Source organism: Motacilla alba, chromosome Z (assembly GCF_015832195.1).
Source record: "Motacilla alba alba isolate MOTALB_02 chromosome Z, Motacilla_alba_V1.0_pri, whole genome shotgun sequence".
Taxonomy (NCBI): Eukaryota; Metazoa; Chordata; class Aves; order Passeriformes; family Motacillidae; genus Motacilla; species Motacilla alba.
Genome location: NC_052046.1, coordinates 66418 through 93458, shown reverse-complemented (window position 1 = coordinate 93458; position 27041 = coordinate 66418). Strand labels below are relative to the sequence as shown.

Here is a 27041-nt window from a genome sequence, read left to right as displayed (position 1 = left end):
CAAAGATATGCTCAGTTGCTTGGGCACTACTTAACTGCTTTGGCTTTAGTGTTCCATGACAGTATTTGAACTTTCAGCCAGTGGGGTTTTAGCATGATTCACTATAAATGAAGCAGACATTTTTGAGACTAAAATTAGAGGATTAATCAATACATGTGCAGTAGCAGTATTGCTTGTTTTGCATTTAGGATGTGTGTATAGCAGTAGGGACTGGAGCAAAGCAGTGTAAATTGGAATTCAGTTAAGGGGGACTGAAAAAATGGTAACAGGTTATAGATAAAAGCAGAAAAGGATTCAGGGAGAGGATAAAAGCACAAAAGGGCTCAGGGAGAGTACAAGTGCCAGACAGAGGCAGAGCTCAGCTGCACAGAAAGTAATGGTTTGGTATGGCTAGACATAAACCATCAAGACAGAGACAGACCTGGGTGAATGTAGGACAGAAAGGGACAGAAGGAAGCTCAGGAGGAGATTATTTAAAGCTACAGAAAATAACCCAGAATAATTCCTGCAGATGCCAATATTTCTTGATGGGAAAATCTATGTCTTATTCTCCTGTAATGACTCACTACAAGAAAATTTCCAGTAGCCAGCGAGAGCAGATGGTGAAGGACTTGCCTGGCCTAGCCTGGCCTGGCCTGGAGGTGTAATGCTCCCTGTTTGGCCAGCACTGGGACTCCGTACTATGCTCTTGGTGTAGTTTCAAATAAATGAAATTTCAAGTATTCTATTGACAAGACATTCGGAAAGTTGAGCACTAACATTTTACATGCTGACAGGTTAGGCTGGAATGGAATCTCCAGGTCAGCTTCAGTTGCCTGAGAGTACAGGAACCTCGTTTCCTGCTCCCCTGTGCAGTGGGATACTAAAGTGAGCCTTCTTTACTACACACCTGCACTTTGCTCTTAGTTGTTGGTCCTGTGCACTTTGTTTTTTATTAACAGTTATGGGGGGTTAATTACTGGCTTTTCTGTTACTTAAATCTGTTAAATCAAAGAATGTGTTGTACTGATGAGGTTGATATTTGGTCTAGAGCCAGTGGGTAGTCTCAAGAGCCAAAGTATTTACGAAAGAACTTGTTGCTGGAGTATCACATTGATACTCCTATAGTCCCAGAATCAATAATGGATTGAATGGGTTTTACCTGAAGGAAAAATAATTTCGTTTGGGCTGGCTACATGTATCCTCCAAGAGGGTTATAGAAAGGGTCAGTAGGTGGGAGGATCAGAACACTGTCCTGGTAAAGGACAAGCTTTTCAGACATGAAACCTCAATTGTGGGTCCCTGTTCAGCAGTGGATTAGCTCTGCACTGCATTCATCCCTGCTGGCCCACAACCCTCCACATTCTTGCTGTGTCCATACGTGGAACTCAGACACACAGCTGAAGCCCCCCAGCCCTTTCTGAACAAGTCACTTTGTTGGAAGGCTCAGGTGTCACACCAGTGCACTACACTGGTTTGGAAATGGGGAGTGGGGGAAGGACGAGTTATTCCCTTCTTACTGACCATTGACTTAAAGTGCAGACATAAGTCCCTGAGGAAAGCTTCCCACCCAGGGGCTTCAGGGGCTGGAGAACAGCTGCTCAGACCCCTCTGATCTGCTGTGGGGCCCTGTCCGCCCTCCACACCTTGCCCCACACTACCTAGCAGGGTAGCCCTAAATGAGTGTGCTCATAACCTGACTAGAGAGTAGGACAGGGCTCAACCTCAGCCTTAGCATAAAATGTTAATAAATTACATAGCCGTGTGATGCTTCCAGAGTTGCCTTATCTTATTTACCAATATGCCAAGTCAACATTTGGTCAGTAAAAACGTCTTTCTTTCTTGGAAAACTCCAGTCACATAGTCTGGAATGAGGATGCTCAACTAACATGTCAGGTAAGTAAAGCGAGAAATTAAACTTAACATAAAGTACTTCTTGAGCCCTTTTTTCCTCCCTGCTAAACCACAACTTAACCTTAACCTCCAAAGTAAGTCTCTTATTTTTTTGTGAAAATACCTATATACGGTGTCAGTTATTGGTAGGTCATGCTAGGTCTTGCCTTTACTTAATCCTGTTTCTTTACAAATGTGATCTGATGCTATAGTATGCCAAAGAAGTAACAGAAGGCTTTTCGTTGAGTACAGTTGTGTATGTCTATGTCAGTTTTTTATCTTTTTTTTCTCTCTCTTTTACGACAGTCTATGCATGGAACTTTGAAAAGTGTTGAGGGGCCACCAAACCTGGGGATAAATCTGCCTCTCAGTACTAAACCCACGACTCAAAACTCAGCCAGTCACAACAAGGAGGACACAAAATCTATCAACGGAACAGAAAAGTTGGAGAAGAAATCTCCTTCTCCCATAAAGAAAGCAGAACCAAAAAAAGTCACTAGTCCTGGCTGGACGTGTTGGGAATGTGACAGGCTCTTCACTCAGAGAGACGTTTATATCTCCCACATGAGGAAAGAACATGGAAAGGTAAAGGAATATATTCAGTACAAAAAGGTGAATTAAACCTGAAAGGTGAAGTATTTGTTTCTAAATTCCATTTGTGTTTCTGAAAATAATTTCTTTAAGTGCCAGTATTATTATTCACTGTTTTTATATCTATTTCATCTTTTTTGCTTTGGCTGCTTAGTTTTTTCAGTTTCTACATCATTCTACTGAGAAAATCAATTGTAGGCTTAGTACCGAATTTTGTTCAAGATGGAAAGAGGGACAGATATTGCTGTATTTCATCCAAACCGTCTAATCTGTTCCAGGTTCTTATTTCTTCTTTGTGCCTTCTCAGTTCCCTCTCTTTACGGTGGTGTGGTCAACGTGGCAGTGCTGGGGTAACTGTTGGACCCAGTTTTGAAGATCTTTTCCAGTTTAAACAATTTGATTCTGTTCTGTCCTGAAGCTCAGTGCCTGTTAGCCTCAGGGAGTGGAGACTCAGTCATGTTTTACTCATCCAGTGAGTGCCAACTGGTGTTTCATTTAAAGGCAGACACATTCCATAGTTGAGCTGTTGCTCTAATCTGGCACTTAAGAGTTCAGCTGAGTTAAGAAGTTGAATTTTGTATTTAAAGCCCCTGAATTTGAGCTATCTTACTTAAATGGATGGAAAGTGAAATGTGGGAATGTTGCATCCTTATGTCAGCAGAGAGACTGTTTGATGTTCTTCCTGCGTTCAATAGCATTTCCAGTGAAATGAAGTTAAAAAGACTGGCAGGCAGGAAGGCAGTAGTGACCCTGCTTAGCTGTGGCAGGCTCCAGCCCCTTGCTGACATGTGGCAGCCACCGGCCAAGCCAGTCTTCACCTTTGCTGTGTGCTGGTGGCAAAGCTCTGACTCTTTCCTCAGCTGGGAACCAGGGAGCTAAACTGATGTACTGTGCTGCACTGCAGCAAAAGAGCAGGACTGGGAGGGATAATCGGCTGATTTTGTCTAAGTGGAGAAGAACTGCTCTGAATGAAAATCTGTCGTTTTCAGGATTCTAATGTGCTGTAATAAATGATTGCACATTTCCAGAGGTTTCTATTACAGTTATTATCTCTAAAGCTGTTCTGCAAATTATTTATTCTGTTTATAAACGTTTTATGGAAAAGCTGAAAATGCTGGACTACTGAGTGTCATCTTCAATTTTCTTAGGATAACTTCAAGCAAATAGCACCCCAGCATCATTGCCTCCAGTAACTCCCACCCCATTCCTTCAGCTTCCTGCTGCCCAAATATTAACTCAGCAGAGCTTTTACTGGCAATCAGAAATGCGTTTAAGACTGAATGCATTGTACATTTATGCAATTCTTAAAAACAAAGCAGCACAACCTCCCAATGAAACTGTCACTTCAGAGTGAGCTAGAGAGTGATATTCAGTCTGATTCCATCCACAGCAGAGTAGCCAAAGGCATGTAAAAGAAGGTTAATAACATATCAGTAATGCTTTTTAAATATTAGCTTTAAATATGTGTCCTTCTCTCTCTGATGTTTATGTGCAATGTTACCTCAAGAATAGCCCTGATTATGAAATATTAGATAATTGTTGCACTCAAATCCTGGCCTGAAGGCCTCTTTCACTGCTTCCATTCAGGTGCTGGTTTTTATCCCCATTCAAGCAGTTCCTTGAATAACACAGGAGGCACACAGATACTAAAATGAACAGAAATATAATTCCATTTCTTTCAGAAATGGGGGATACAGACCAAGTGCTACATTCCTTCCCAACCTGTCAAAATTTTTAGTAATTGTTAGCTGTCAAAAAGACTATGTTGAAAAACCAAACTTTTACCATAAGGAGAATAGAAATTAACATAAGTTAACCAAGTATGTGATATGAATCTAATAAACAGAGGAACTAATTTATGGTCTTATTTTCTTAAGAATGATAGGTGTGGGTTAAATGCTCTAAAATGATCCTTTCAGAATGATTTTTTCAAATTGTAATTCAGCAATTCACGTGCTATTCACAACATCCACTGTCATGCAAATTATATAAAAATACTAGTTTCAAACTCCTAATTTCTGCTTTTGCAGGACCAGGGTGAAAGAGCTGTAACCCCTAGCTGATCCCAGGCTGGATTATGCAGAGGTATTCATAGGAGAGGTGTTGCTATGTATATCCCCTTTGGGCAGATCCTTAAGGTTCCATCCCTTACTGGGAACTGTCTACACAGACTGACAGATTCACATTTTCTGATCCTCTCCTGAGGATCCTGGATGAAGGGAGCCAGCTATAGGGTAGGAAATTTTGCAGCCACCTTGGTGTGACTCTCTACCTGATCTTAAAAGTGCTGCCAAAAAAAAAAAAAAGTTACCAGCCCAGACAAGGGAGGGTTCCAACAAGCCTGTATAACTCCTGTCTGAAACTGGATCGTGTGTGTCTGCCTTCCACCAGGCAGCCATCGGCTGAGCTCCTTGCACTTGTGTGCAGGTGTGTTTCTGTGAAAGGGCAGATGTTTTCTAAGTAGGAATTAGCAGCTCCAGCTTAGTCATTGATCATCCTCTTCTGTCAAGACAAGATGCTGTACAACAGATCATGCTGCACTTAATTACAGAACTAATTTTTCAGTTCTTTTTGGTTTGGCTGCCATTGCAGAAACTAATGCATCCAAAATTCTGTTTGGGTCTCTATCTCGAGTCTCCCCAAGGAATTTAGAACAAGTGTGGGGTCACAGCTAGCTACCCCACATAGTGCCCCCAGGTCCTGCTGAGCATCATCCTTCTCCTGCTTTTCTGACCACAGGCTTGATCTTCTGCTCACAACTGCACAGCTACAGCCTGTGACTGCTCCAGCCCTTCTCAATTTCTTCCTTTACTTTTTCCTTCCACTTGACCAGTTGCAACATCATCCCCACAGAATTCCCCAAACAGATGGCCATCAAGTTGGCATCAGATCATACCACTCACTCATTTTGTCATGACTTTTCCTGAGCCCTGTTAGTGTGTCAGTGTCTGTGAGGTTCAAGTTTGGTCATTCTTCTGTGTGCTTCACCACTCCCTGTATGTGGCTGAGGGGCTCCTAGTCAGCAGCTGAGGACATGGTTTGGTGACGGGAAGGGAAAGCAACCCCCTCATCCTGCTGCCTTTATTGATCCAGAAATAGTCCTCTGATCTTCCCTGTTTCTTTGGTGGAAGAAATTCTCTTCATCCACTGTCCTTGACACCAGTTTACAGCTGGAGACAGGTGTGTGTGTGTGTGTGTGTGTGTGTAGCTCATGGGGGCCACACTGCTTTGAAAGAGGTCCAGCTCTGACTTGTACAGTGCTGTTGAAGAGGGGGTGTACGTGAGGTACAGTACCAAAAATGGGTAAGTAATGTTTCTTACCTATTTATCAGAAGGTTCAACACATGCACCACTTTTACTGAGCTTTTTTAATGAAAGTCTTTCTCTTCTTTTTTTTTAAAGCAAATGAAGAAACATCCTTGCCGGCAATGTGACAAATCTTTCAGTTCGTCCCACAGTTTATGTCGGCACAATCGTATCAAGCACAAAGGCATTAGGAAGGTTTATACGTGCTCGTAAGTTCTGGTTTTATTTATTTAGAAATGGAATACAAAAACCATTGTTAGTTGAACATTTTTCCTTAACTGTGGAAAAGCCAGTGTCCCATTCTTTCAGATGCCCAGGACAGGCCAAATCAATTACCTATCCTGCCTGCAAAAACATGTCAGGCTCCTGAGGAGGCAGTGTGTAAAGTCTACAATCTGAAATTTGGCTGAGCTGAGAGTTCACAGTTCCACTTTGGGGAACCTGGTTTTCAGGAGTATCTTAAATATAAGACCATTCTTCCAGTCTACAAAAGGCACTTGTTAAGCATGACACTTGAATGTCTGTGTGTGTGTGTATCCACAGGCACTGCCCAGATTCAAGACGTACTTTTACCAAGAGGTTGATGTTGGAAAAACATATTCAGTTGATGCACGGCATTAAAGACCCTGATGTGAAAGAAATGACTGAATCTACCAATATGGAAGAAAGGGAAGTAAAAGAAGACATAAAGGTAATCACTTAGAAGACTCAATCCATCACTGAGAATTATTTTTTTTGGGTACATATTCAGGATCTTTAAATAAAGACAGGTATTTCAATGCCATAAATGTCTCATCTTCTGTGAAGTAGAACCCCTAAAGGATCGTTTATCAGAGTTATTTTAGAATTTGCCAAGGGAAAGATTCTGACATTTGCAAGTCACAAATAGTTATGAAAAGATCTACGTATCTGTGCTTACATAACACACCATTTCTATCTCTTTGTTAGGTTCCTAGTCCAAAGCGTAAATTGGAAGAACCAGTAATGGAGTTCAGACCTCCACGAGGTGCAATCACTCAGCCATTAAAGAAGTTGAAGATAAATGTTTTTAAAGTTCACAAGTGTGCAGTTTGTGGCTTTACAACAGAAAATCTTCTCCAGTTTCATGAACATATTCCTCAGCATAAATCTGACGGCTCTTCGTACCAATGCAGGGAATGCGGACTCTGCTACACATCTCACGTGTCCCTTTCCAGACACCTCTTCATTGTACATAAGCTGAAGGAGCCTCAGCCAGTATCAAAACAGAATGGGTCTGGGGAGGATAATCAGCAAGAAAACAAACCCAGCCATGAGGATGACTCTTCCAACAGTGCAGCATCAGACAGAAGATGCAAAGTGTGCGCAAAGACTTTTGAAACTGAAGCGGCCTTAAACACTCACATGAGAACACATGGCATGGCCTTCATCAAGTCCAAAAGAATGAGTTCAGCTGACAAGTGATCAGGTTGTTTGGGATGCAGAAATCTCGCTCCACATTGGAATACTAATGACATTTTTGCTACAGAAAGGTCAAGGCATAATAGTATTAACAGTACTGTTCAAGCTGTTGCAATATATTCTGCATAAAAGTGTCCCCTTCGCCTCATGTCTATACCCTCAGAACCATTGAAGCAGTATTTGAGTTGAAAAATGTTTGTATATATTTAAACTAATAATTTTTATACTCTTTGCTTATGTGTTTGTATCAGTATCTAGTGGAAAAAATGTTTTGTTTTTTTTTTTTTTCTGGTTATTTTCTGTTCTTTTGTAGTAAGTTTCTTTAAAACAGAGTTCTGAGTGCCAGGGCAGTTCCTTAGGTTCTCTTAAACTGTTTGGTTTTTGAATGCTTCTGAAAGAAAGTTTAGCTAATTGAAGTTTAGCATCAGGAGGAGGTGAGGAGAGAGGAAGCAAGCTAAGGGGAGATTTTAAATTCTTAAGAACTTGGACGTCCAAATGTCTAAGGAAGCCTTTAAACTTTTTCTTACAAAATATATTATAAAAAAGACAAAAGTACCACTGCATGTGTAAAATAAAAGTGCTGGTTTTTAGGTGGCAACACCAGAACGGACCTCTGGAGCAGACCTCCTGGAGCGGTAAAGTACTTTTGAAGAGTATAAATGCACAACTCTGAGTATCATGAAGTGACTTTTATAGGTCACCAGGTGCTTGTGATCAAAGCTCAAATTGTTATAAATGGGCTGGGCTGCTCTGGATTTAAGAAATAAGATGTAATTAGAGGAATAGGTTTATAATTATGATGTTTTTTGTCATGTAATTTATTAAACATATAGAAGTGAGTACACAGCATTATGTATTTTCCTTGCTGGTTATTGAAAGGAAATGGTTGACCCTTGCTACAGGGGTTGGGATTTGCCAGCTCCATATGATCATGCCAAACGTTCTGGTGCTCAGTGTCACACACAGCCACAACTGGGAAGGAGCCAGGCCCAGCCAGGAGGGGGACTGGGGCTCGCAGCTTTAGCACAGGCCCTGCAGAGCTTGGCCAGACATTGCAAACTCCTGTCCAGCACCACTAGTTTTGCTTGCACAAGTACAAAAAGGTACCATACTGTCCCTTTCAGATAGAGTTCTCTGTGAGAGTATATTTTTAGTTTGTTTTTGCATTTTATACCTTGTATGTAACCCTACAAAAAATTTTGTACTTTGTTTTTTAAAATAAATTGTGTATATATAGATAGCTGCATGATAAACAGTAGTAATTGTTGGGTTCCTTAAAAGTCTTGCTGCTGTCAGATGTTACTATACACTATGTCCATTACGACTGTATTAAACACATTTCATATGTAAATAAATGTGGAGCATTTTGCCCCAAAAGATTTGTGAGATTCTGTTATTTATCATTAAATTCTAATAGTTTTAAAATTTGAAGTGTTTAAAAAAATATGGGTCCTCTCAGCCACCTCTGTAAAACTTAATCATTCTGGAAATTGCTTATCAGATACATTAGTTCTGCTCTCTCCATCCTCGTTCCTAATTTGGCTCCTGGGTAGATGCTTGTTACCATTTCTATTACTGGCATATCAAGTGCTCGTGAGGTACTTCATCCTCCAGCGCGCAGTGGGCACTGCGCCTCGCTGCGTGCTGGCCGCTGCCACCACTGCCCTTCCCGTTCAGTGGATACCTCTGAACACTTGTTTGTTGATGTGCACTGTCAACTGTACAACAAATGAGTTATCACTATGCAGAATGGTGTTTTGTATACAGTGAACAGATAATAAAAGTTCAATTTTCACAGCCATTGCTATTACTTTTCTTTATTTTCCCTTTTCGCTGTCTTACCTGCAAGTAACCTGATGAAAGGCCCAAATGTTCCCAGTTCTTAACCTCTGTCCACCTGTGGGGAATTCAGTTTGGCAAGCCTATTTACTTTTAAAAGGATTTTTATAAAACTCCGACCTTTTCATTCTGTTAATATTACCTTTTCCAGTACATTTAGCATACACACATAGCTGCCAGGCCAGTATGGCACACAGAAGAACCTTTTTTAGTTTAAAACCTTTCTCAAATATTGGGGCAGTTCAGTAGTCAATTATTTGTATTTGAATTTCAGATTATTACTCCAAGGTTATCTGCCCAGGCTCTGTGAAGGGTGACTAGGAGCAGTGGAGAATGGACTGACAAGAGAAATAAGTACAGAAGTGGTCACCCATGGAAGGCACAAGCATTCCTGACCTTCCTCCCCGGGCTCTGTGTACAAAGTAGATTCTGCACCCAGGAGTGGATGTGGATGCAGGAGCATGAAAGAAGGAGCTATTTCCCAGCTCATCCCTGGGCACTTCCTCACTTTGAAAAAAGAAATTTGATTTGCTCCTCAACAGTGACCACACAAAACCTGGTTTTGATGTTATGTCTTTCCTAGCTGGCAAAAAAGAGCTTTCCTCATTGTGTACCAAATGGCCCATTTGAGGGCATCGCAGTGAGGCACTGTGCTGGGAACGACCCAGATTCACCTGGAAAATTAACTGGAGGCACTACAGCTCTCTTCTCTGAGCCCCAGGATTCTATTTTGAAGGAAGAAATGTATTTGAAACAGTAATGTGACTATTAGCCAAATAAGCTGAGCATAGTACCCTTCTCAGTTATGTCCCCTTACATGATTTGGCGAAAGACTTTATGCAGTTCATTTATTTTCTGTTCTCAGATTGTGCTACTTTGTATTCAATGGCTCTAATGTGATGGTGGGGATATGGATGCAGTGCATTACCAGCATTGCTCTCCCCGGGTCAGTCCAGCACTTGGCTAACAGTGCCATACCTCTGCGGCCCAGACCAATATTGCAGGTCAAGCACAACAATATTTCCTGATTTAGTGATTGTTTCTGATTTTTTTCCCCTGTTCCATAGGAGAAGGGGAAGAAAAAGAGAACATTATTCACTAAATTCAATTGAATGTTTAGATAGCTGGATCCCTCCCCTTACCCTTCTTGCCGAGCAAAATAAATTATTTTCACAAATAAACTATTCCCTGAAACAAATCCACTCAGCTGAAATCCAATTAATTCTGCAGACACCGGGTCACAGAGAAGACTCAAAATGTTGACTCATATACCCTTAGAAAGTGACACTGGGGTTGCAAACTGTGCCTGTGAGTGGGTTCTTGCCAGCTCCCAAGGCACATGACAAGACTCAGGAGAGGAGTGACACAAGACAAAAGCCACACATGCTCCCAAGCAGCGGCGTCCAAAGTGGGGGTGTGCATCCCTGGGCATGCAGGAAGCAAATAGTCTTTCTACTGTTACAAAACTGCAATGAAACACAAGCAATAAAAGTATCCAGAAGAGGGGAGAGTTCTGTGCCCATGACCAGTCCCTGGAAAACAAAGAGCTGTCATTCAATATTATATATACAGGTAGTACTAATGCCTGGCTGAGTGCAAAGGTCTGGCAAATCTGCCAGAATGTCAAGAGCTACATTTTCTGTGTACTGAAATACTAGCATGATTTTCTAGCTGCAGAGCTCCAGAAGATCTACTGTACAAATATTAAGTCAAACATCCAGCACAGGGAAAGATTTCAAAATACATGTGACCTTTAGTAAAATAAATCATGCAGATGGTAAAATAACAAAGCCACCAAGATTGGTGTGGGTGATTCCCTTCATCTCCGGAAAAGGAAGAAAAGCAACTTCCTAGTATGTTTCTCTTGCCTCACCACAAACAGCGGAGGAGTCCAAGTGTTTTCTGAGCTATCAAACACCAAGCACAATCAAACCAACAGGCAAAGGAACTGCAGTCTCAGAATTAAGTGTGGGTTCGTGCCTCAGACAAAAGAAAGTCCCCTCTATGTGAACAAAAGCATAAGCAGCTTTGATTCTCCCAGGTCTCAACACAAAGCTGCCTTCTGACTTTTCTAAATTCTCCATACACTAACTCTGCTTCTTCCCTCTGCTTGTTACAGAACTAGATTTTACCACCTCGAATTCCACTTGTAATTCTCTCCATCAGGAATGACTGCCAGGAATTGTTCTAACACTGAACTCTGTCACTTATGTTCTCTCAGCTGCTGCCATCTCCCTTTGCTGAGGGCCTTGTTTTTGCCTCCAAAAATGATATCCCTGCTTCACCATAGGCAAGAACAATTTTCTGCCTGTTTGATGAATAAAGCACTACCCAAAAATAACACAGAGATTATTCTTCTGTGACAGCCATTTGTCTTTGTTCTGTGAGTGGCAGTACTGCAATCTAGTCTAGGATGAAAATTCATCCATTTACATTCAGCCATTCCTTGTGTGACCAGGTAATAGAAAAGTCTCAAATATTTATTGTTAAGTGCAAATATATAATTAAATACAGAGTAAGGATTAAATCTATAGTACTTTAGGAGGAATTTGGGTGTGATACACAGTGTGATACACAGTGTTTCGGAACAAAAGCTGGTTTCTTGTGGGTTTTTTTCATATTAATGCAGATATGGTACCCAGCATTAATACAATGAATTAATAGCTAAAATGGAATGTACAGCTATAACCATAAGAAATGACAGAGATTTCCTTCCAATAGCAAAGCAAATGTAACAAACATGTTTTTGTCAAACTGTTTTGGATTGCTATGAGTTAGTGGTCTGAACCCTAGTGTAAATTAATGGTATGTTCAATGAGGTTTTTAGACACTGAGGTTTGTTAGTCTCCCTTATGTTGATTGTACTGCCTGTATCAATTTTGTCCCAATCACCATTTTTAATCTCTGTTTTCTTGGAGTTTTTTTACAAAAATAAAGGCAAGCAGATTTGTACACAAAGGCAAAAAACTCTATTTAAAAAAAAATCTGTCCAAATAGTATGGTATGAAAAACTTGCTCAGGGAATTGCAGAAAACCTTTTGCTGCGCAAGAGTCAATACAACATTTCAGTGGGCAGACCCCACTTGTACAAAAGATATAACTTTGTTACACACCTTTTTAATTAAACTCTTAATTGCACAAATTAAATTCAGAATCTTTTCACCACCTTTGAGTCTGCTCTTGTATATTTTCCTTCTCTCTTAGTAATTACTTCTGAATATTGTATCTCCTCAAAGGGGATAGTAGCAGATGCTTTTCTCTGAGTATTTAAAAGGATAGCAGAGAACTAACCTGAAATGACGTAAACCTAGAGAAACTCCTGTGAGTAAATAAAAGAATACTGGTGTCACTGGAAGATAATTAGATGAGATGAAGGATCTTATCTAGATCATGCCTACCTGGTGCCCTTGGAGCTTTCTTTCAAATTTGCCATTTCTCTTCGTTCCTGAGAGACACATCTTCCCCTCTGGTCTAATGTCAGTTCTGCCTCTCTTAGTCAGTCCTTGTCTGTTTCGTCCAACTGTTTACTAACATTAAAATCTTGATGTATTTCTAGCAAATTACAAAAACACTGCTCTGGTCAGACGGTTTGTTTCCATTTATCTTAGCAGCATTTCCTTCTGTTCTCTGTTCGCCCATTCTCAGTCTTCACGGGCTAATTTTAAACTTGTTGAATGCCTCACTCGGTTTGACCCATTTAATTCTCAGGAAATCAGGCTCTGGGCTGTGATTTGTATCTGTGGGGCTGCTCGCTGCTTCAGGCTCATGCAACCATTCAGTGACGAACTGGAAACGGGTGTGAAGCCTGCCTGTGCGGCTGGGGGTCTGACCCACTGCCAGGCACACCGAGCAGCCCCGGCCCATCGCTGCGGGCCGCCAGGCACCGAGGCACCGAGGGGCTGCCGCACACGGCCGCGGCTTTTCTGGGCCTCTGCGCTCTTTGATCGGGGCCGTGCCGCGGTGCCTGAGCAAACGCTGAGGTCACCGCTAGCTGCTGCGATGAAATTATTCCTCTCAAAGCTGCTGAGGACGACACTGCCACGCCGCTCGCTGGCTTCGCACCCTCCGCGGCCGCGGCCCCTCACGGCCCCTCACGGCGTTCCCGCGCTCAGCACAGCGCCCCTGGCGGACAGCGCCGCCCAGCGCCCCCGGCCGCCCCCCGCCTCCCCTTCCCGCCAATGAGCTGCGCACACGCAGCGGCGGCCCCGGGATGCCCGCAGCAGTCGCCTGACCCGAGACTCTCCGCGCCCGGGAGAACGGCGCAGCCGTCCCGATGCTTCTAGGGAGGGTGAGGCTCTTCCCGGAGTCGAGGGGTCTGAGCCTTCCCCGATGGTCCCTCGGTACAGCCAGCTGCTCAGGCACCTCCAGAGGCGAGAAGGAAGGGTCCTCGCCCTCAGGACCTTTGGCCGCGGTGCATCTGGGAGTTATGGTTCGCCTGGCTGCGGAGATGCCTGTGCGTCAGCAGGGCGGGAGAGGAAGGAGACTACAGATCCCAGAGAGCAGCGCGGGTCCCGCCGCAGCCCTGGCGCTGCGCTGGGCGCGGGCTGCGCTGGCCCGGGAGCGGCGGCGCCGCCATGGATCTGTTCGGGGACCTGCGGCGCATGAACAAGCGGCAGGTACCGGGGCTCTCAGCCCTCACCGGGAGCGGCGGATTTCAAACGCCAGCTTGCAGGGACCTTCCCACCACCGTCCCCGTGTGCTGCCGAGAAAAGGAACAAAAAATGAAGGAGTGTGGTTAAAGCGTATCCGCTGCTGGAAAGGCTGGCGGAGCAGGAGCATTTGGGGGCAGGAAGTCAAATCAGTGATTTTCTAGATTGCAGGAAATTATCTTTTGTCGTCTCCCGTCTCCTCCAGCTCCTCTTTTTTAAGAAAAGTCAGTCAGAAGGGCAGCCTCTGCTGACAGCCCGGTGTTCCACACGTCCCTTTGGGGCATTTCCCAGCTCGGGGGGAGGCAGGCCCGTGGGACCCAACCAGCTCTGATCGTTTGCCAGGGCGCTTCCCCAGCTTTATAAGCCTTTCTCAGGGTGTTTGCGTCTGTCACTGACACACAGGAGTGGATTAACCCAAACCTAAGGCACACAGAGGCTTCCAGCTTTATGCTGCAGCTTGGTAGATTCTGACATGGCAACCTGTGCTACCAGACTTGTGTTGGAATAGGATTTAACATAAAAGCCTTGAATACGTGGTGCACTTGAGCTAAAGGTCTATGTTGTGCTTCTAAATACAATACAGGACCTTTAAAACCCGATTTTCTTGTTTCACACAGCTATATTACCAAGTCTTAAATTTTGCTATGATTGTGTCTTCTGCCCTAATGATCTGGAAAGGGCTGATCGTGGTGACTGGCAGTGAGAGCCCCATTGTTGTGGTGCTCAGGTGAGTCGATGGAAAGGCTTTCTGCTTCAGAGTCCAGGTATTGTTTTGCCTTTTGTCTCCTCCCCCTTCCCCTGGGATACAGTTGGAATTTGAAATGTCACCTATGTAAAGAAGGACTCAAACACTCGCTTTCTTCTAGCTGTGTTTGGGCTCCAGCAAAAGTCACACTGTCAATAGCCACGGCCCAGTTCCCACTGAGGTTTGTAGGAGCAGTAAATGTGTGAGACCTTTTAAAATCCAAGTTCCTTCACTTAATGGGTAAACTCGTGCAGATTGCCTTCTGGGATTTGGGTTCTGTTAAAGGTCTGAACAGTGTTACTGAGTGGGTGAAGCTACAGATCTCTGTTAAAATTGTGGGCTTATCTATAAGAATGAAATGTTCTTTGATTTCATGGTGCTTCTTTCATTTATGCCAACAAACTCTCTTTCTTGTTGTTTGTAGTGGCAGCATGGAGCCAGCTTTTCACAGGGGAGACCTGCTGTTCCTAACAAATTTCCACGATGACCCAATCAGAGCTGGTGAAATAGTTGTTTTTAAAGTTGAAGGCAGAGATATTCCAATAGTTCACAGAGTTATCAAAGTACATGAAAAGTAATGCAACTTGGTGGTTTTTTTTTTTGTTTGTAAAGCTGCTTTCCTTCCCCATGGCTTTCAGTGTCAGTTTGATTGTGGTTTAGTATGTGAGAAAAGCAAGCGAGGATAAGCAGTGAGAGAAAGCTCAGCTGCAGGATGTGATCCACTTCTGTCCCCGGTTCTGTGTCACACTTTGTGGGGCTCTGAGACCTTTCCCTCAGCGAGCTGCTCAGGGTTGGAGCAGGTAGAGCTGTGCCTAGGAGGAATCTTGGCAGCAGCAATGTGCGTGGCAGCAGAATCCGCTTCTGTGCTGCTGGTCGCGCAGTTGGGACTTTGGTTGTAAGAGCAGATTTTTGATGGAAGGTGGAGATTCAGAATCAGGGTGCAGCCTGACAGTGTGTGTGAGCTTTGCTAGCTGAAGCTTTCCAAATTTTATTCAGGTTAAAAGAAGAGACTCTTCTTATTCTTGTGTCTCTTGGCCACATTGCCCATGACAATTCTTGCTGAAAAGCAACAGGGAGAGGGCTTGGTTTGGCCTTGATTGCAGATGCCTACCCTGCTAAACAGTTCCTTCCAAACCGCAGTAATGCTCCTAGTTCTGCACAGTGAAAAGCCAAGCTGGAGGTGGCAAGCACTGACATATTTGCTCCATGAACTGAAGGTGTTTATTTCTTGAGTAACATCTGTTCTTCCATGCTTTTTTAAAATTTCCAAGAATCGCCTATTTAATTTTTTTTCTCCTAATTTGTCTTTATGACAACTGCTCATTTCTTGATATCAGTACTTAAACAAAATTCATTTGAAGACTGTAAACTTAAAACTTTATTTGAATTTGTGTTCTGTCGAAGATGCTGATAAACACTCAGGGTTTTGTTGAGGAAGTTTAGTGCCTGGATGGACAATGTCCCTTTCGTGTCCATTGTGTACTTGCTGACATCAGTTGACAATCTAGGAGTGTTGTAAAAAATGTTTCTTGCTAATATCTGTTGATAGATAAAGTCGGTAAAGTCTGTAATGTTAATGATTTAATGGTGGTTTTTCAATAAGCAGGGCTGAGAGCAAACATTGTTATCTAATCTTGTAGCACTTTTCATCCTCATTTGCTTTGTAGATGTTAATTGAGATTTTTAAATTAAGTGCTATTTAGTTTATCACCTCATTGCCTTCTAGAGGAAATGGGAACATCAAATTTCTGACTAAAGGGGATAATAATGAAGTTGATGATAGAGGCTTGTACAAAGAAGGTCAGAACTGGTTAGAGAAGAAAGATGTTGTGGGAAGAGCAAGAGGGTAAGTAAAGCAAAATGTACTTTGTAGTTAAAGAGAAAAATTAACTCTTAAATCGGTTCTGCTGTTGATACAAACCAGATCTGATGTATTTTTTAAATTTCTTAAATAGAATTGTAATTTAAAAGAAAACCTGGAAGAGTTGCTTCCTATAGTCCTCAGACTGATGTGGAGTGTGGGGGAAAAAAAGGGCATTTAACAAACAGTTCACCTGGAAATACAATATTAATCAGCTTCTCCTTGCAATTGCTGGGAATTTCTAGGAAATTGTTCTGGCATTCCACAGGAATTTTATGGAAGGTTTGAGCTTTTGATTTGTCTCCTTCTCCTTCAGATGAGCTGAAGTCTCTTCAGATTTTCTCAGATAATTTGATTAAGGAAAACTAATGAATTTTACTTCCTATTCAGATCTGCATTAGGCGTAAATTATGGGATTGCACTGAAATATTCCAGACTGAGTAACATTAAAATACTTCATGTAATATTTGAGGGTTAATTTTACATTCACCTGTTTTATCAATTACAGGTTTTTGCCCTATGTAGGAATGGTGACTATAATAATGAATGACTACCCAAAATTTAAGGTATGTATACTGACATTTTGAATACTTGAATTGCTAAAATAAAAAGTGCAGATGATAAGGACCTTGCCTCTAAGCATGCACGTTAATACGTTTGTGTCTGAGTTTTAGTAACTAACGTAGGATGAGCTGGGTTTCTTTGCTTACTCCTGGGCAGTAGAATTTGTTGTTTGTAAGGAATTGAAAACATGTCATTTATTAGAATGTTGTTAGTTGAGTGTATGCAGTTGTGATGCCTGATAAACTTGATCACTTTAAAATCTTCCTGCAATTCTGTAGGACTAGAGCTCTGTAATTGTGCAAAGTGTGATGTCTGAGAGGGCACCTTTTGAACAGTTTGTGCTTTCAGAGCTCAGTGGAGAGGAATTGTTATGAGTCTGTGTTCTGTTTCTTTGCAGTATGCTCTCCTGGCAGTGATGGGAGCATATGTACTGCTCAAGCGGGAATCCTAAACACAAGAACAAAGGGAAATGACGTACAGGGGGAAACAACTAATAACATTTCAGATGGTTTCATGTCTGTATACGGTTACAAAACTGTGCAAGCTTTTGTCTTGTCTAAATAAACAACACCTAATGAGTGAAGCTGCTGGCTGCTGGCTAATTACAAAATGATGTATTTACCACCTTCTGCAGACTGCTCTCAGCTAGCCTGGCACTGGCTTGGAGGACTGGGCCGCAGCAGCCAAGGGCTCTCTTGCCATGCCACAGTGGGTTTGACTGACTGGCTGCATCTGAACCCACTTTTGCCCTCCTGTTTGTTGTGGGGGTTATTGTTAATCTGTCAGTGCCCTCTTTTCTCCACGATGCATACTGTTTTGATCAGTGCTTGTAAGGACACAGAATCTCTGAACAGGTAGTGAGTTCTAGGAGTTTAGTCAGACTTATGCCTCAGTTGGCTGGGTGTGGCTGCCAAAAACAGCCACGAAGGGGAGTTCCACTCTGACTTGGTACTGAGCAATGGGGCCTCAGAGCTTTTTCCTTGAATTTGAAACTTGCTCCTTCATGGAGTAAGGAAAAAAGCCCAGGTGGCCTGATTTTTAGAGGCCTGGTTTTTAGGGACTGTGTGTGTTGCTAGCACTCAGGCTGTTGATGATCTGCCTTTTGTGTTCTAGCTCTTAAACTAACGTAACAAAAAGGTTTTCTGGGGCTGTAATAACACTGTTAAATTACTGAATGAATAGCACAGTAGTATACTTCAGGGATATTGCCAAGATGGGGAAACCAGAACTTTTATGCCAGTTTGGAAAATGTATTATTCTCTCCTATCATATAACACCTGAATAGTGTTAAACATAAAATTGATCTTTCATTTAAAAACTTACCTGATAACTATCTTTTATGAAATTTGGTATTTTTCTCTTACCTTCAAATGTCAGTGTTGCACCTTCAACAAAGCAGAACTTGTTTTCCTTGCTGGCTTTGTTTTTGTAGCTTTGATAAGGAACAGCATGATGCTTTTTTCCTCTGGAGTTCTGTTTCTTCTGTAATCCCTTACCTACCTCTGCAAAAATACTCTATTATACAATAATGACACCTTTTCTGTTGCAACAGCTCATGCTCAGCAGACAGCTGCTGAATTTCTCCAAGTAATATTACTTCTTTTGTGTCCTACTAAGCAGTTTTCATGTCCAACTGTATTATAAAAATTACTTATTTTGTGTCAAATTATATAGAAATAAAATTCAGTATAATAAATGGCATGGCAGAATAACGTTGGGATCGTTAATGCAGTCTTCCTGGAAGTGTATCATCCCAGTTAAGAAAAAATAATGTGGTTTTTTGGAGACAGTATATGTGGAATAAGATTTTTTTCTTTCTCTTGGTGTTGTTGAAGTCCAGATTTATGCTATCCACCTACCCCAATGCGAGCACAGTCAGCTCTGACTTGGAGAGTGCAGTTGCACATTTTGCAGCTGGCCAGTGTGACACTGGGATCTAGTCCCAGGAGTGGCTCAGAGCCTGTGCCAGGGGGGATCAGAGTGAATGTCAGGAATGTCTCAGTATTCCATACTGAGAGGGGGCTCAGACCTGGAGCAGCCTCCCTTGGGAGAAGGTGGATGCCCCAGGCTTAGCATTCCAGGAGCACTTGGACAACGCCCTTGAGCTTCTGGGCAGCCTGGAAGGGCTCAGGGTGTTGGGCTGGATGGTCCCTGTAGTCTGTTCTGGACCACAGGCAGGTCCATAAATGCTTCCCATTTGAGTTCTCCCATTATTGAACCCCTCCACTGCAAACATCATAAACCCAAACTTGTGGCTGCCACAGCAGCCTGGCACCAGTTAAATGTGCAATGAGCAATCACTGCGCTTAAGCTTCTACTGTCCAGGGCTTCCCAAAGTGCAGCACAAACAGAGTCAACTATCTTACACTGGGCCTTATTAAATAAATGTTATTATTTCATATTATTCAGTCTCTGTAAAGTTGTGGAGCTCTTTTCTGAGAAATGTCTTCAGTTCTTCAGGGAACTGTATCTGCACTGAGTCACTCTTGAGGTTATTTGCAGAACACCTGCCCTGAGTGCAGGTTGGAAATGCTGGAGATTAGTCTATTCAGCATCTTCAACATTTACAGAGTATTCCTCAGTGATCACGCCTGTTATTACGTTGGAGACAGGCTTCCACCAGTGTTTGTTCTGTACATACATCCCGGCTGCGTGTAACACCAGGATCCCTACAAAGAAAATGATGAAAGGCACACCATTCTTATATTATCCCTTTTTATAGCCAGCAAATATATCAGCATTGCTGATAGAACAATGATGCTTGTCTAAAATTGAAAGGAAGCGGATTAAAGTGTTATCATGGTAATAGCATTTAAAAACCATGAATGTTTTCCTGCCATGAAGCACAGCAACATTTTGCTTTGCTGTGGGATATATGAAAAGGGGAAGGGTAGTTTAAAACAGAGAGAGAGAGCTGTTTCTTGATATTTAAACAAAAATTGATGTTATCAATCTTCATCGTAAAGATTGTCTTGAGTGAGTTGAGTCACTCACAGTTTGTAACATCCTTTGGTTGTACCTGGTTCCTTTTCTGTTGTGGGGGGTCCAGAATAGTATTTCTCTATATAATCAAGTTACTGTTTTCCTTAGAAGGGTAATCAATTAAGAATTAGAGTAGATCCTTATGAACAAGTAAATAAATAATAAAGGCATAGTACATATACAACGTATGAGAAAGGTTTATTTGTTTGCATGGTATTTTTAGTACAAGAGATTTGGGACTGAGTACGAATTCATGTTTGGTTTTGGTTTTGTTTTCTGAAAATGGACAATGTCCTGAATTTTTCAGTTTCCTGCCTTGATTGCTCTAAACAATTAGAAGTTTCTCTGGATGGCAGTATTTTATTTGATCAGCTGTCACTCAGCACAGAGCACATGTTGGTAGCTGTACTGTGGGCTGCACAGTGCAACTTGAGGCGTGAGAATACTGTTGTGAATTAAGCAGGAATGCATAATTAATAACCAAAAGAAAAGAATGAATCACATTAATCAGTAAAAGAAGACTCAACAAACTGTGACTAAACAAGGGAACAATTTGGCTCAATACAGCAGGATACACGGTTTACTTCAAAAGGAATTGTACAAGAGTTTGCCTGGAAATTATGTTAATTCACATCCGTGTGAGTTTCCAGTAGGGGTAGTTCAGTTCCAGTCATGTGGGGCTAGCTGGAGCAGCTGGCCAGTTCCTTACAGTCAGCTCCGCTCTCGGTGTATCCCAGCTCTTGCCATAGTTCTCTAGACAGCAAAATCGTCACATTCCATGTGGCGTCATCCTGTCCCTGCTGTTCTCCTGGGTGACAAACAGCACATCAGGACTTCATATCCCACCATTGCTCACCCACCTTCACTCCAGTGAAACCACTGTAGGTGTTCCACTTCAGGGATGTACTGTCTCTATCTTTTCCCTGCACTGCCTCTTCAGGCTGGAATTCTTTTCATCCATTTACTACAAAGTTGCCCAGTTCCAGGTGCCACAAGGGCTTCAAAGTTTACAGGGTCCCTGTGCAGGGAAAGCAGAAAGTCCTGTAAACGCGCATCCACTTTACTGTCACTTGTGACAGGAAATTCAGGTGAAACTGGAAATTAAAACAAGCTCTTTGCACCAGACTTGCTGTTCCAGCGAGGGACAAGGAGGCCCTTTGCCGCAGGTGCAGCCGAACAGCAGCCCGCCTGGTACGGTCCCACAGGGTGCGGGTGACATCGCCTATTGCAAGACAAGGCGACCCCCTCAGTGAGGGGAAAGTAAAATGACGAGGCATCTTACTCCATCTTCAGAAGGCTGATGAAGTACTTTATTCTATAAATCTACAATTGAATCTGCCATGCACTCACGAGCTCAACTGCACTCATCCATGACTCTCGCTGACTGTGTCGAGATTGCCAGCATACATTCTCGACACAGACACACTCTTGGCCTCGATTGGCCAAGGGAAGAAAACATCCTCACTTTGGGTAAACAATCTCTACATTCCATTCTACTTTGGCACAACACAGGCACAGCAAGTGATAAGAACTTGCTGTGCTTTTCTTTCTCTGATGTTCAGAGAACGTGAGTCCCAGCTATATTCCTGGGGAAAGCTGTGCCTTGCTTTTCTCCATGAGGAGAAGTGTGGTAACAGTCGCCCGCTGCAGCTCCCGGGTCCCCTCCGCGGCTGTCGCCGCCCTCCGAGGAGCTCCGGTGCCCGGGCGCTGCCGGCGGCACCGCCCCGAGGCGCCCCGGGCCGCGCCCAGCGCCGACCGCCGGCGAGCGGAGCCGGGGAGCGGAGCCCGCGGGACGCGCCCGTGCTGCGCGGGGAAGCGAGAGCGGCCCCCCCGCGCCGGGCAGCGCCGCCTCGGCCCCCCCGCGGGCGGAGCGGCCCCGTCAGGAGGCGTCAGGCGCGGGGCTCTGCTCGCGCCCGGCCCGGCTCCGGATAAATGGGCGGCGGGCGGCGGCGGCCGTGACGGAGCCCTGGCGGGGCCGGAGCGGAGCGCGGCTCGGGGCAGCACCGGCAGCAGGGCAGGATGCGCGGCGGGCGGCCCGCGGCGCTGCCGCTGCTGGCGCTGGCGCTGCTGGCGGCGCAGGGCGGAGCGGCGCCCCTGCAGCCCGGCGGGACCCCCCGCGCTCACCAAGATCTACCCCCGCGGCAGCCACTGGGCTGTGGGTAAGTGCGGTTTAACTCCTACAAAGGTGCTGGAACGCGCGGTTCCTGCGTCCCGTGTCGAGGCAGGGTAAGTCTAAAACCTCAGCTTCTCCGTCCACTTTTATTCCAGCAAATCTTACCAAGAGCCTGCCTCTATCTCCAGACAAAGCACTTGGTAATCGCTGCCCCTTTCTCGGCCACGTTTTCTTTGACCATGTAACACAAGAGACAGAAGAAATTAAAAGTACTGTGTGACACTGACAAAATCTTCACTCCCAATAGTGCTACAACTCGACATTGTCTACCCCCTTCCCTTCCCTTCCCTTCCCTTCCCTTCCCTTCCCTTCCCTTCCCTTCCCTTCCCTTCCCTTCCCTTCCCTTCCCTTCCCTTCCCTTCCCTTCCCTTCCCTTCCCTTCCCTTCCCTTCCCTTCCCTTCCCTTCCCTTCCCTTCCCTTCCCTTCCCTTCCCTCAGAAAGTAGCAGAGTCCCGCTGACTTTTGAACAATGAAATTTTTACCCGTTTTGGTTAATTATGTGCTACTTTAATTGTTGTTTCAGGACACTTAATGGGGAAAAAAAGCACTGGAGATTTTCCTTATGGTTTTGAAGACAAAAACAAGACACCATTTTCAGCATTACCTGACAGTATCAAGCAGCTGGAAGAGTATCTGCAGTGGGAAGAAATCTCAAAGTATTTGCTAAGGCTGCTGGAAAGGAATGAAAATAAAAGTGGTCACTTTTCAAAAGGAGGGCTCCCCTGGTATACCAGGAACACCTGGGAGACAGATGACAATAGCAGTTGGAAACATGTAAGTAAGATAAAACCTGTAAAGATACTCCATGTGTTTCAGTTTTTTTATCAGCTTCCTCTAACTAAAGAATTGTCCAGAAAAGCAGCAGAAATGCATCTCATGTATTAGACATTCAGTACAGTAAGACTCTTCTCTTGATTGCAGATTGTCACTCACCAATTGTATTTTTTATGACTTCAGTTGCTAGTGGGCATAAACATGGCATTCATTCAGCAGATTTCAGTGCCTGGGTTCCCTTCAAGCTGCTTGGTTGGGCCATCCTCTTCTCTTCTCTTCTCTTCTCTTCTCTTCTCTTCTCTTCTCTTCTCTTCTCTTCTCTTCTCTTCTCTTCTCTTCTCTTCTCTTCCTTTTCCTTTTCCTTTTCCTTTTCCTTTTCCTTTTCCTTTTCCTTTTCCTTTTCCTTTTCCTTTTCCTTTTCCTTTTCCTTTTCCTTTTCCTTTTCCTTTTCCTTTTCCTTTTCCTTTTCCTTTTCCTTTTCTTTTTTCTTTTCTTTATGCTCAGGTGATCACATCAGCAGCACATATTGCCCAGCAAAGCCAAGCTGGTGTGAAAAACAAGTGTGAGGGCAGGAGGAACCACATCACAATGACCGCCCCCTTCCATCGCCATCCAGGATGTTCTACCTTGGGCTAAGTAAAGCCACAGGGCTGCAGAATTTTCTCTGGTCCCAGCTTTGTCCCTGTTTCCTTTGCCTTTTCTCCAGCCTGTGGTGCTGGCTATTGCTGTGGTCATTCCTGGGTTTGCTAAAGGATTCTGGGGCTACTGATAAGCTGCCCCTCCTCATCCCTCAAGCTGATGTTCTTCCTAGTGCTGTTACACAAGACAACAAGGTTTTGGAACAGATTAATCACTATTATTTTGGGAAATCCTATAAAATACTGTTATCCTTAACAGTGAGGTTTTACATAAAGTAGTTGGGGTCTAATGTAAATCACAGGATCTACAAGAAAATTCCTTTCCTTATAATACCTCAGGCACAGTCATGGTGATAAAGCTTCAGAATTTTTTGGAGTGACAGTGAAATAGAATAAAAAGATTAATATGCTCCCTTAAAGACATCAATGGGAAGAATTTTTCCTACTGCAATATGATGTCATTAATATTCCTGGGCTAACTTCAGCCTGATTTCCCTCCTGAAATCCTGGTACAATCAAATCGGTGAATATTTAGGCTTTTATTAGAATGTGGGTAAAAATTCACCCTCTAAATTAAGCTGTGATTTAAGTCTCTCACACCAGTGAGATGAATGCTGCCCATAGGTTTCTTTTTGGCTGTAGCTTTGTATAGTGATGCATCATAGTAACTGATTATTAATACTATTTAAAAGAGAAACTATTTGTTCCATCCTCAGTTCTGCAGTGTGCAGCTTTGTAATCAAATTAAATGAACTAATTCCATTATTTAATGTAAAGAGGGAAATGTTCTGACTTCTAAAAGTATCTGTCAATAAATCCTGCTTAGGAGGGCTGGAAGTTGCCTCCGGTAAGTTGAATCATATCCATATGTGTGTACTTTCACCGTAAATTAACATCCGCATCTGTGTGGTCAGACATAGAACATCCTTATGGAATAATGAGGTTATTGCCTTAAGCGTCCAGATTTCTGCAAGGATTAGTAAAAAAAGCTCATGTTTTTCCTGTGACTAAGATAGAGGACAACTTGCAGAACCTCATTTGGCCATAGAACCTTTGATGCCCATCATTCAACAGTTTCTTTGTCTCCACCCTGAAGTAAAATCTAATGAAAGGAGCTGTAGCTGTACTTTCCTGCTGTTGAACACAAACATCTGATGATACACAGCCTAGACAGGATATGATGTCCTGTTTTCCCCTTGGCTTCAAGAAAGCACCTGAAATTTAAGGTGTTTGAGATCTTTCTTCTAGATGAAGAAAAGATGAAGATCAAAAGGAATGTGCTTTACTCTTTTGAGGGCTGCAATAGTTTCCTAAACATTTAAATAATGAAAATTATTTTTATTTTAAAGTTGTTTTGAACAAAAGAGGCCTTATTTATAAAGGTGGAACTCTGATGTACAGAATGTGGCATTCGTGTACATAGTGGTACAAATGCATAACGGGTCTTTGGGGTTGATTGTGTAGGTTTGTCAGGATGTGAGGGGTTTCATGTGCACAGACTTTGGTTAGACAACACCTTGGGGTAAGATGCTGCTGTACCACAGCTGTGGAAGGTGTCCACGCACAGGAGAGGATTACCAGGTGCAGGAAGCTGAGGATGATGGCACAGCGCATTCAGAAAATTTGTTCTTGGCATGAAATACTTTTCCAGGCATATTTCGTGTGAGTTTGGAACAGAAACATTTTCTAGGAGGAGCCAGACACCAGATTTGCAGCAGGTTACTGCTCCCTGTGCAGTGGCCTGTTGGACTGAGATACTAAAGGCGACCAAAAGAAGGTAAATTATGAACCCTGCTGCCAGCTTCTGGAATGGCTGTCCCAGGAGCACATGCCCACCGAGGGCTGCAATTCCCGTGCACTGACAGAGATGCTAAGCACGAGGAGCCTGCCTGCAGCCCTATGCTCCACTGGCTGCACACAGCAAAGACTGGCTGTGCTGGGAACAAACAGACTCCAAGAACTTTGTTTCATGGATGCTTTCAAATTTAGCTGATTTAATTTAAAACTTGAATTTTAAATTTAAGATCAGGAAGCCCCAAAGCTAGAAATAAATACAGATAAGTACTTCAGATAACTCCATTCAGGGTCTCTCTTATTAGCCCAAACCATCCAGTGCATCACTACTGATGCTCACACTGGGCTGCACATTTCTTAAGAAGAAAATAATTCTTTTTAAAGGACTCACTCAGAGGAGGGAAATAGCTGTAACACACAAATAGTCAAAAAATGGAACAGGTGAGTCCAGTACTTCTTGGGGTTTGGCTTAGGGTAGTGCACCTGTGTTATTTCATTTTCAGTAAATACCTTGCCTGCTCTTTATTCTGGGAATTACAGTTAATGTAGTTAAAGGGGATGAAATCTCTCCTGCAAGTTGGACTAAGTGCAAAAGTAAGTTGGAAAATAAACTTTAAATTGTTTCTATTACTTGCCTTTTTCACACTAATGCGACAGGATACAAATGAGATGGCACACAGAATTATTTGGGAGAATGACTTTCCTCCTACTTTGACAGTTGCTTATTACACTAACCAAGACAAATGGGGTCTGTTTCAGAAAGATTATTAGGAATATGTTTGTTATGTGAATGCACAGAGCAGTTATCTATTAGGTTTATTAACTTATAGAAGGTTTATTATCTTAGTGAATTACTTTCTCCAGGACTGGTCTATAAATAATATATTTTTCTTTTTATTAGATGATGGACTATCTGCTTCAAGTTGTGAATATGAAAGAGAGTACTTCAAGCTGAAAGAAGATCACTAAATCATGCAGAAATTTAATACTTTCTGTAAGAGACTATATTTCACAAGCACTTGATTGTATCAGATAATCAACACGGTCACTTTTCTGTACACAAGAATTCCTTTGTGTAAAGTACTTAAATACACATATTCTTGTATGGTTCATCAAGGACTAAATCCTCTACTTCATTTTCAAGGTTGCATTTTCTCATTTGAATGGCTTTGATATATATAAATATATATAAAATTGTCACGGAAGGGTCTTCCAATTAATTATATGACTTACCTATCGAATAATTTCATCTCTTAGTTTGAAACTACATGACATTGCAACATTCACAATAAATAGTACCAAGAAAAAGGCGGAGTTTATGCTTTTATTTGAGTTAAGCAGTGAAATTCACTGTATAAAAGCCAGTAGCAAAGGCCACAGCCTTCCCCGGGACAGCGCGTGTGTTGTACTTTCAGTCGCTCCGCCGGGAGCCTCCGTGCCCCGTGTGTGCCCGGGAGATGACGCTGTCCCCGCGGCCCCGGCCCGCCGGCAGCAGCTCCGCTGCGCCCGGGGGCGGAATCGGCCCGGTCCCAGCCCCGGCCGCCTGCTCCCGCCGCGTCCGGCAGGCGGCGCCCTCGGCCCGGCCGTGAGGGGAGAGCTCCGGGGAGCCCCGGCACCGGCTGAACCCCGCCGTGAGGGGAGAGCTCCGGGGAGCCCCGGCACCGGCTGAACCCCGCCGTGAGGGGAGAGCTCCGGGGAGCCCCGGTCCCGGCTGAACCCCGCCGTGAGGGGAGAGCTCCGGGGAGCCCCGGCACCGGCTGAACCCCGGCCGTGAGGGGAGAGCTCCGGGGAGCCCCGGTCCCCGGCTGAACCC

The 27041-nt window shown here is 43.5% G+C and overlaps 3 protein-coding genes across 11 annotated transcripts in view; all 3 read left to right on the top strand.

The window, feature by feature from the left end:
• ZNF532 (zinc finger protein 532) overlaps positions 1 to 8586 on the top strand; it is a 34136-nt gene extending 25550 nt beyond the window's left edge. For all 9 annotated transcript variants that reach the window (XM_038124523.1, XM_038124522.1, XM_038124528.1 and 6 more), the window contains 4 exons: positions 2179 to 2457; positions 5866 to 5978; positions 6313 to 6460; positions 6718 to 8586. In XM_038124523.1, the coding sequence (XP_037980451.1) occupies positions 2179 to 2457; positions 5866 to 5978; positions 6313 to 6460; positions 6718 to 7212 (1035 nt within the window). In that variant the 3' untranslated portion in view covers positions 7213 to 8586. The remainder of the gene's footprint in view (positions 1 to 2178; positions 2458 to 5865; positions 5979 to 6312; positions 6461 to 6717) is intronic.
• Positions 8587 to 13517: 4931 nt separating this feature from the next.
• Positions 13518 to 26531, top strand: SEC11C (SEC11 homolog C, signal peptidase complex subunit). The gene is made up of 8 exons (XM_038125067.1): positions 13518 to 13664; positions 14315 to 14424; positions 14867 to 15016; positions 16169 to 16288; positions 16812 to 16869; positions 17265 to 22008; positions 22546 to 22796; positions 26130 to 26531. The coding sequence occupies exons 1-6, from the start codon at positions 13623 to 13625 to the stop codon at positions 17316 to 17318; spliced, it is 534 nt and encodes a 177-aa protein (XP_037980995.1). The 5' UTR covers positions 13518 to 13622; the 3' UTR covers positions 17319 to 22008; positions 22546 to 22796; positions 26130 to 26531.
• Positions 21869 to 26531, top strand: LOC119695867 (gastrin releasing peptide). Its single transcript, XM_038125068.1, is given in 4 exon segments — positions 21869 to 21961; positions 21963 to 22008; positions 22546 to 22796; positions 26130 to 26531. Coding segments are annotated over 4 exon segments (444 nt in total). The 3' UTR covers positions 26184 to 26531.
• Positions 26532 to 27041: the final 510 nt, after the last annotated feature.

Bases quoted from the DNA above. Each gene is read 5' to 3' on its own strand.
- SEC11C (XM_038125067.1), top strand. From the start codon at position 13,623: ATGGATCTGTTCGGGGACCTGCGGCGCATGAACAAGCGGCAG. The intron at 13,665-14,314 runs GTACCGGGGCTC...TGTTTCACACAG, and splicing joins GGCGCATGAACAAGCGGCAG to CTATATTACCAAGTCTTAAA. The intron at 14,425-14,866 runs GTGAGTCGATGG...TGTTGTTTGTAG, and splicing joins CCCATTGTTGTGGTGCTCAG to TGGCAGCATGGAGCCAGCTT.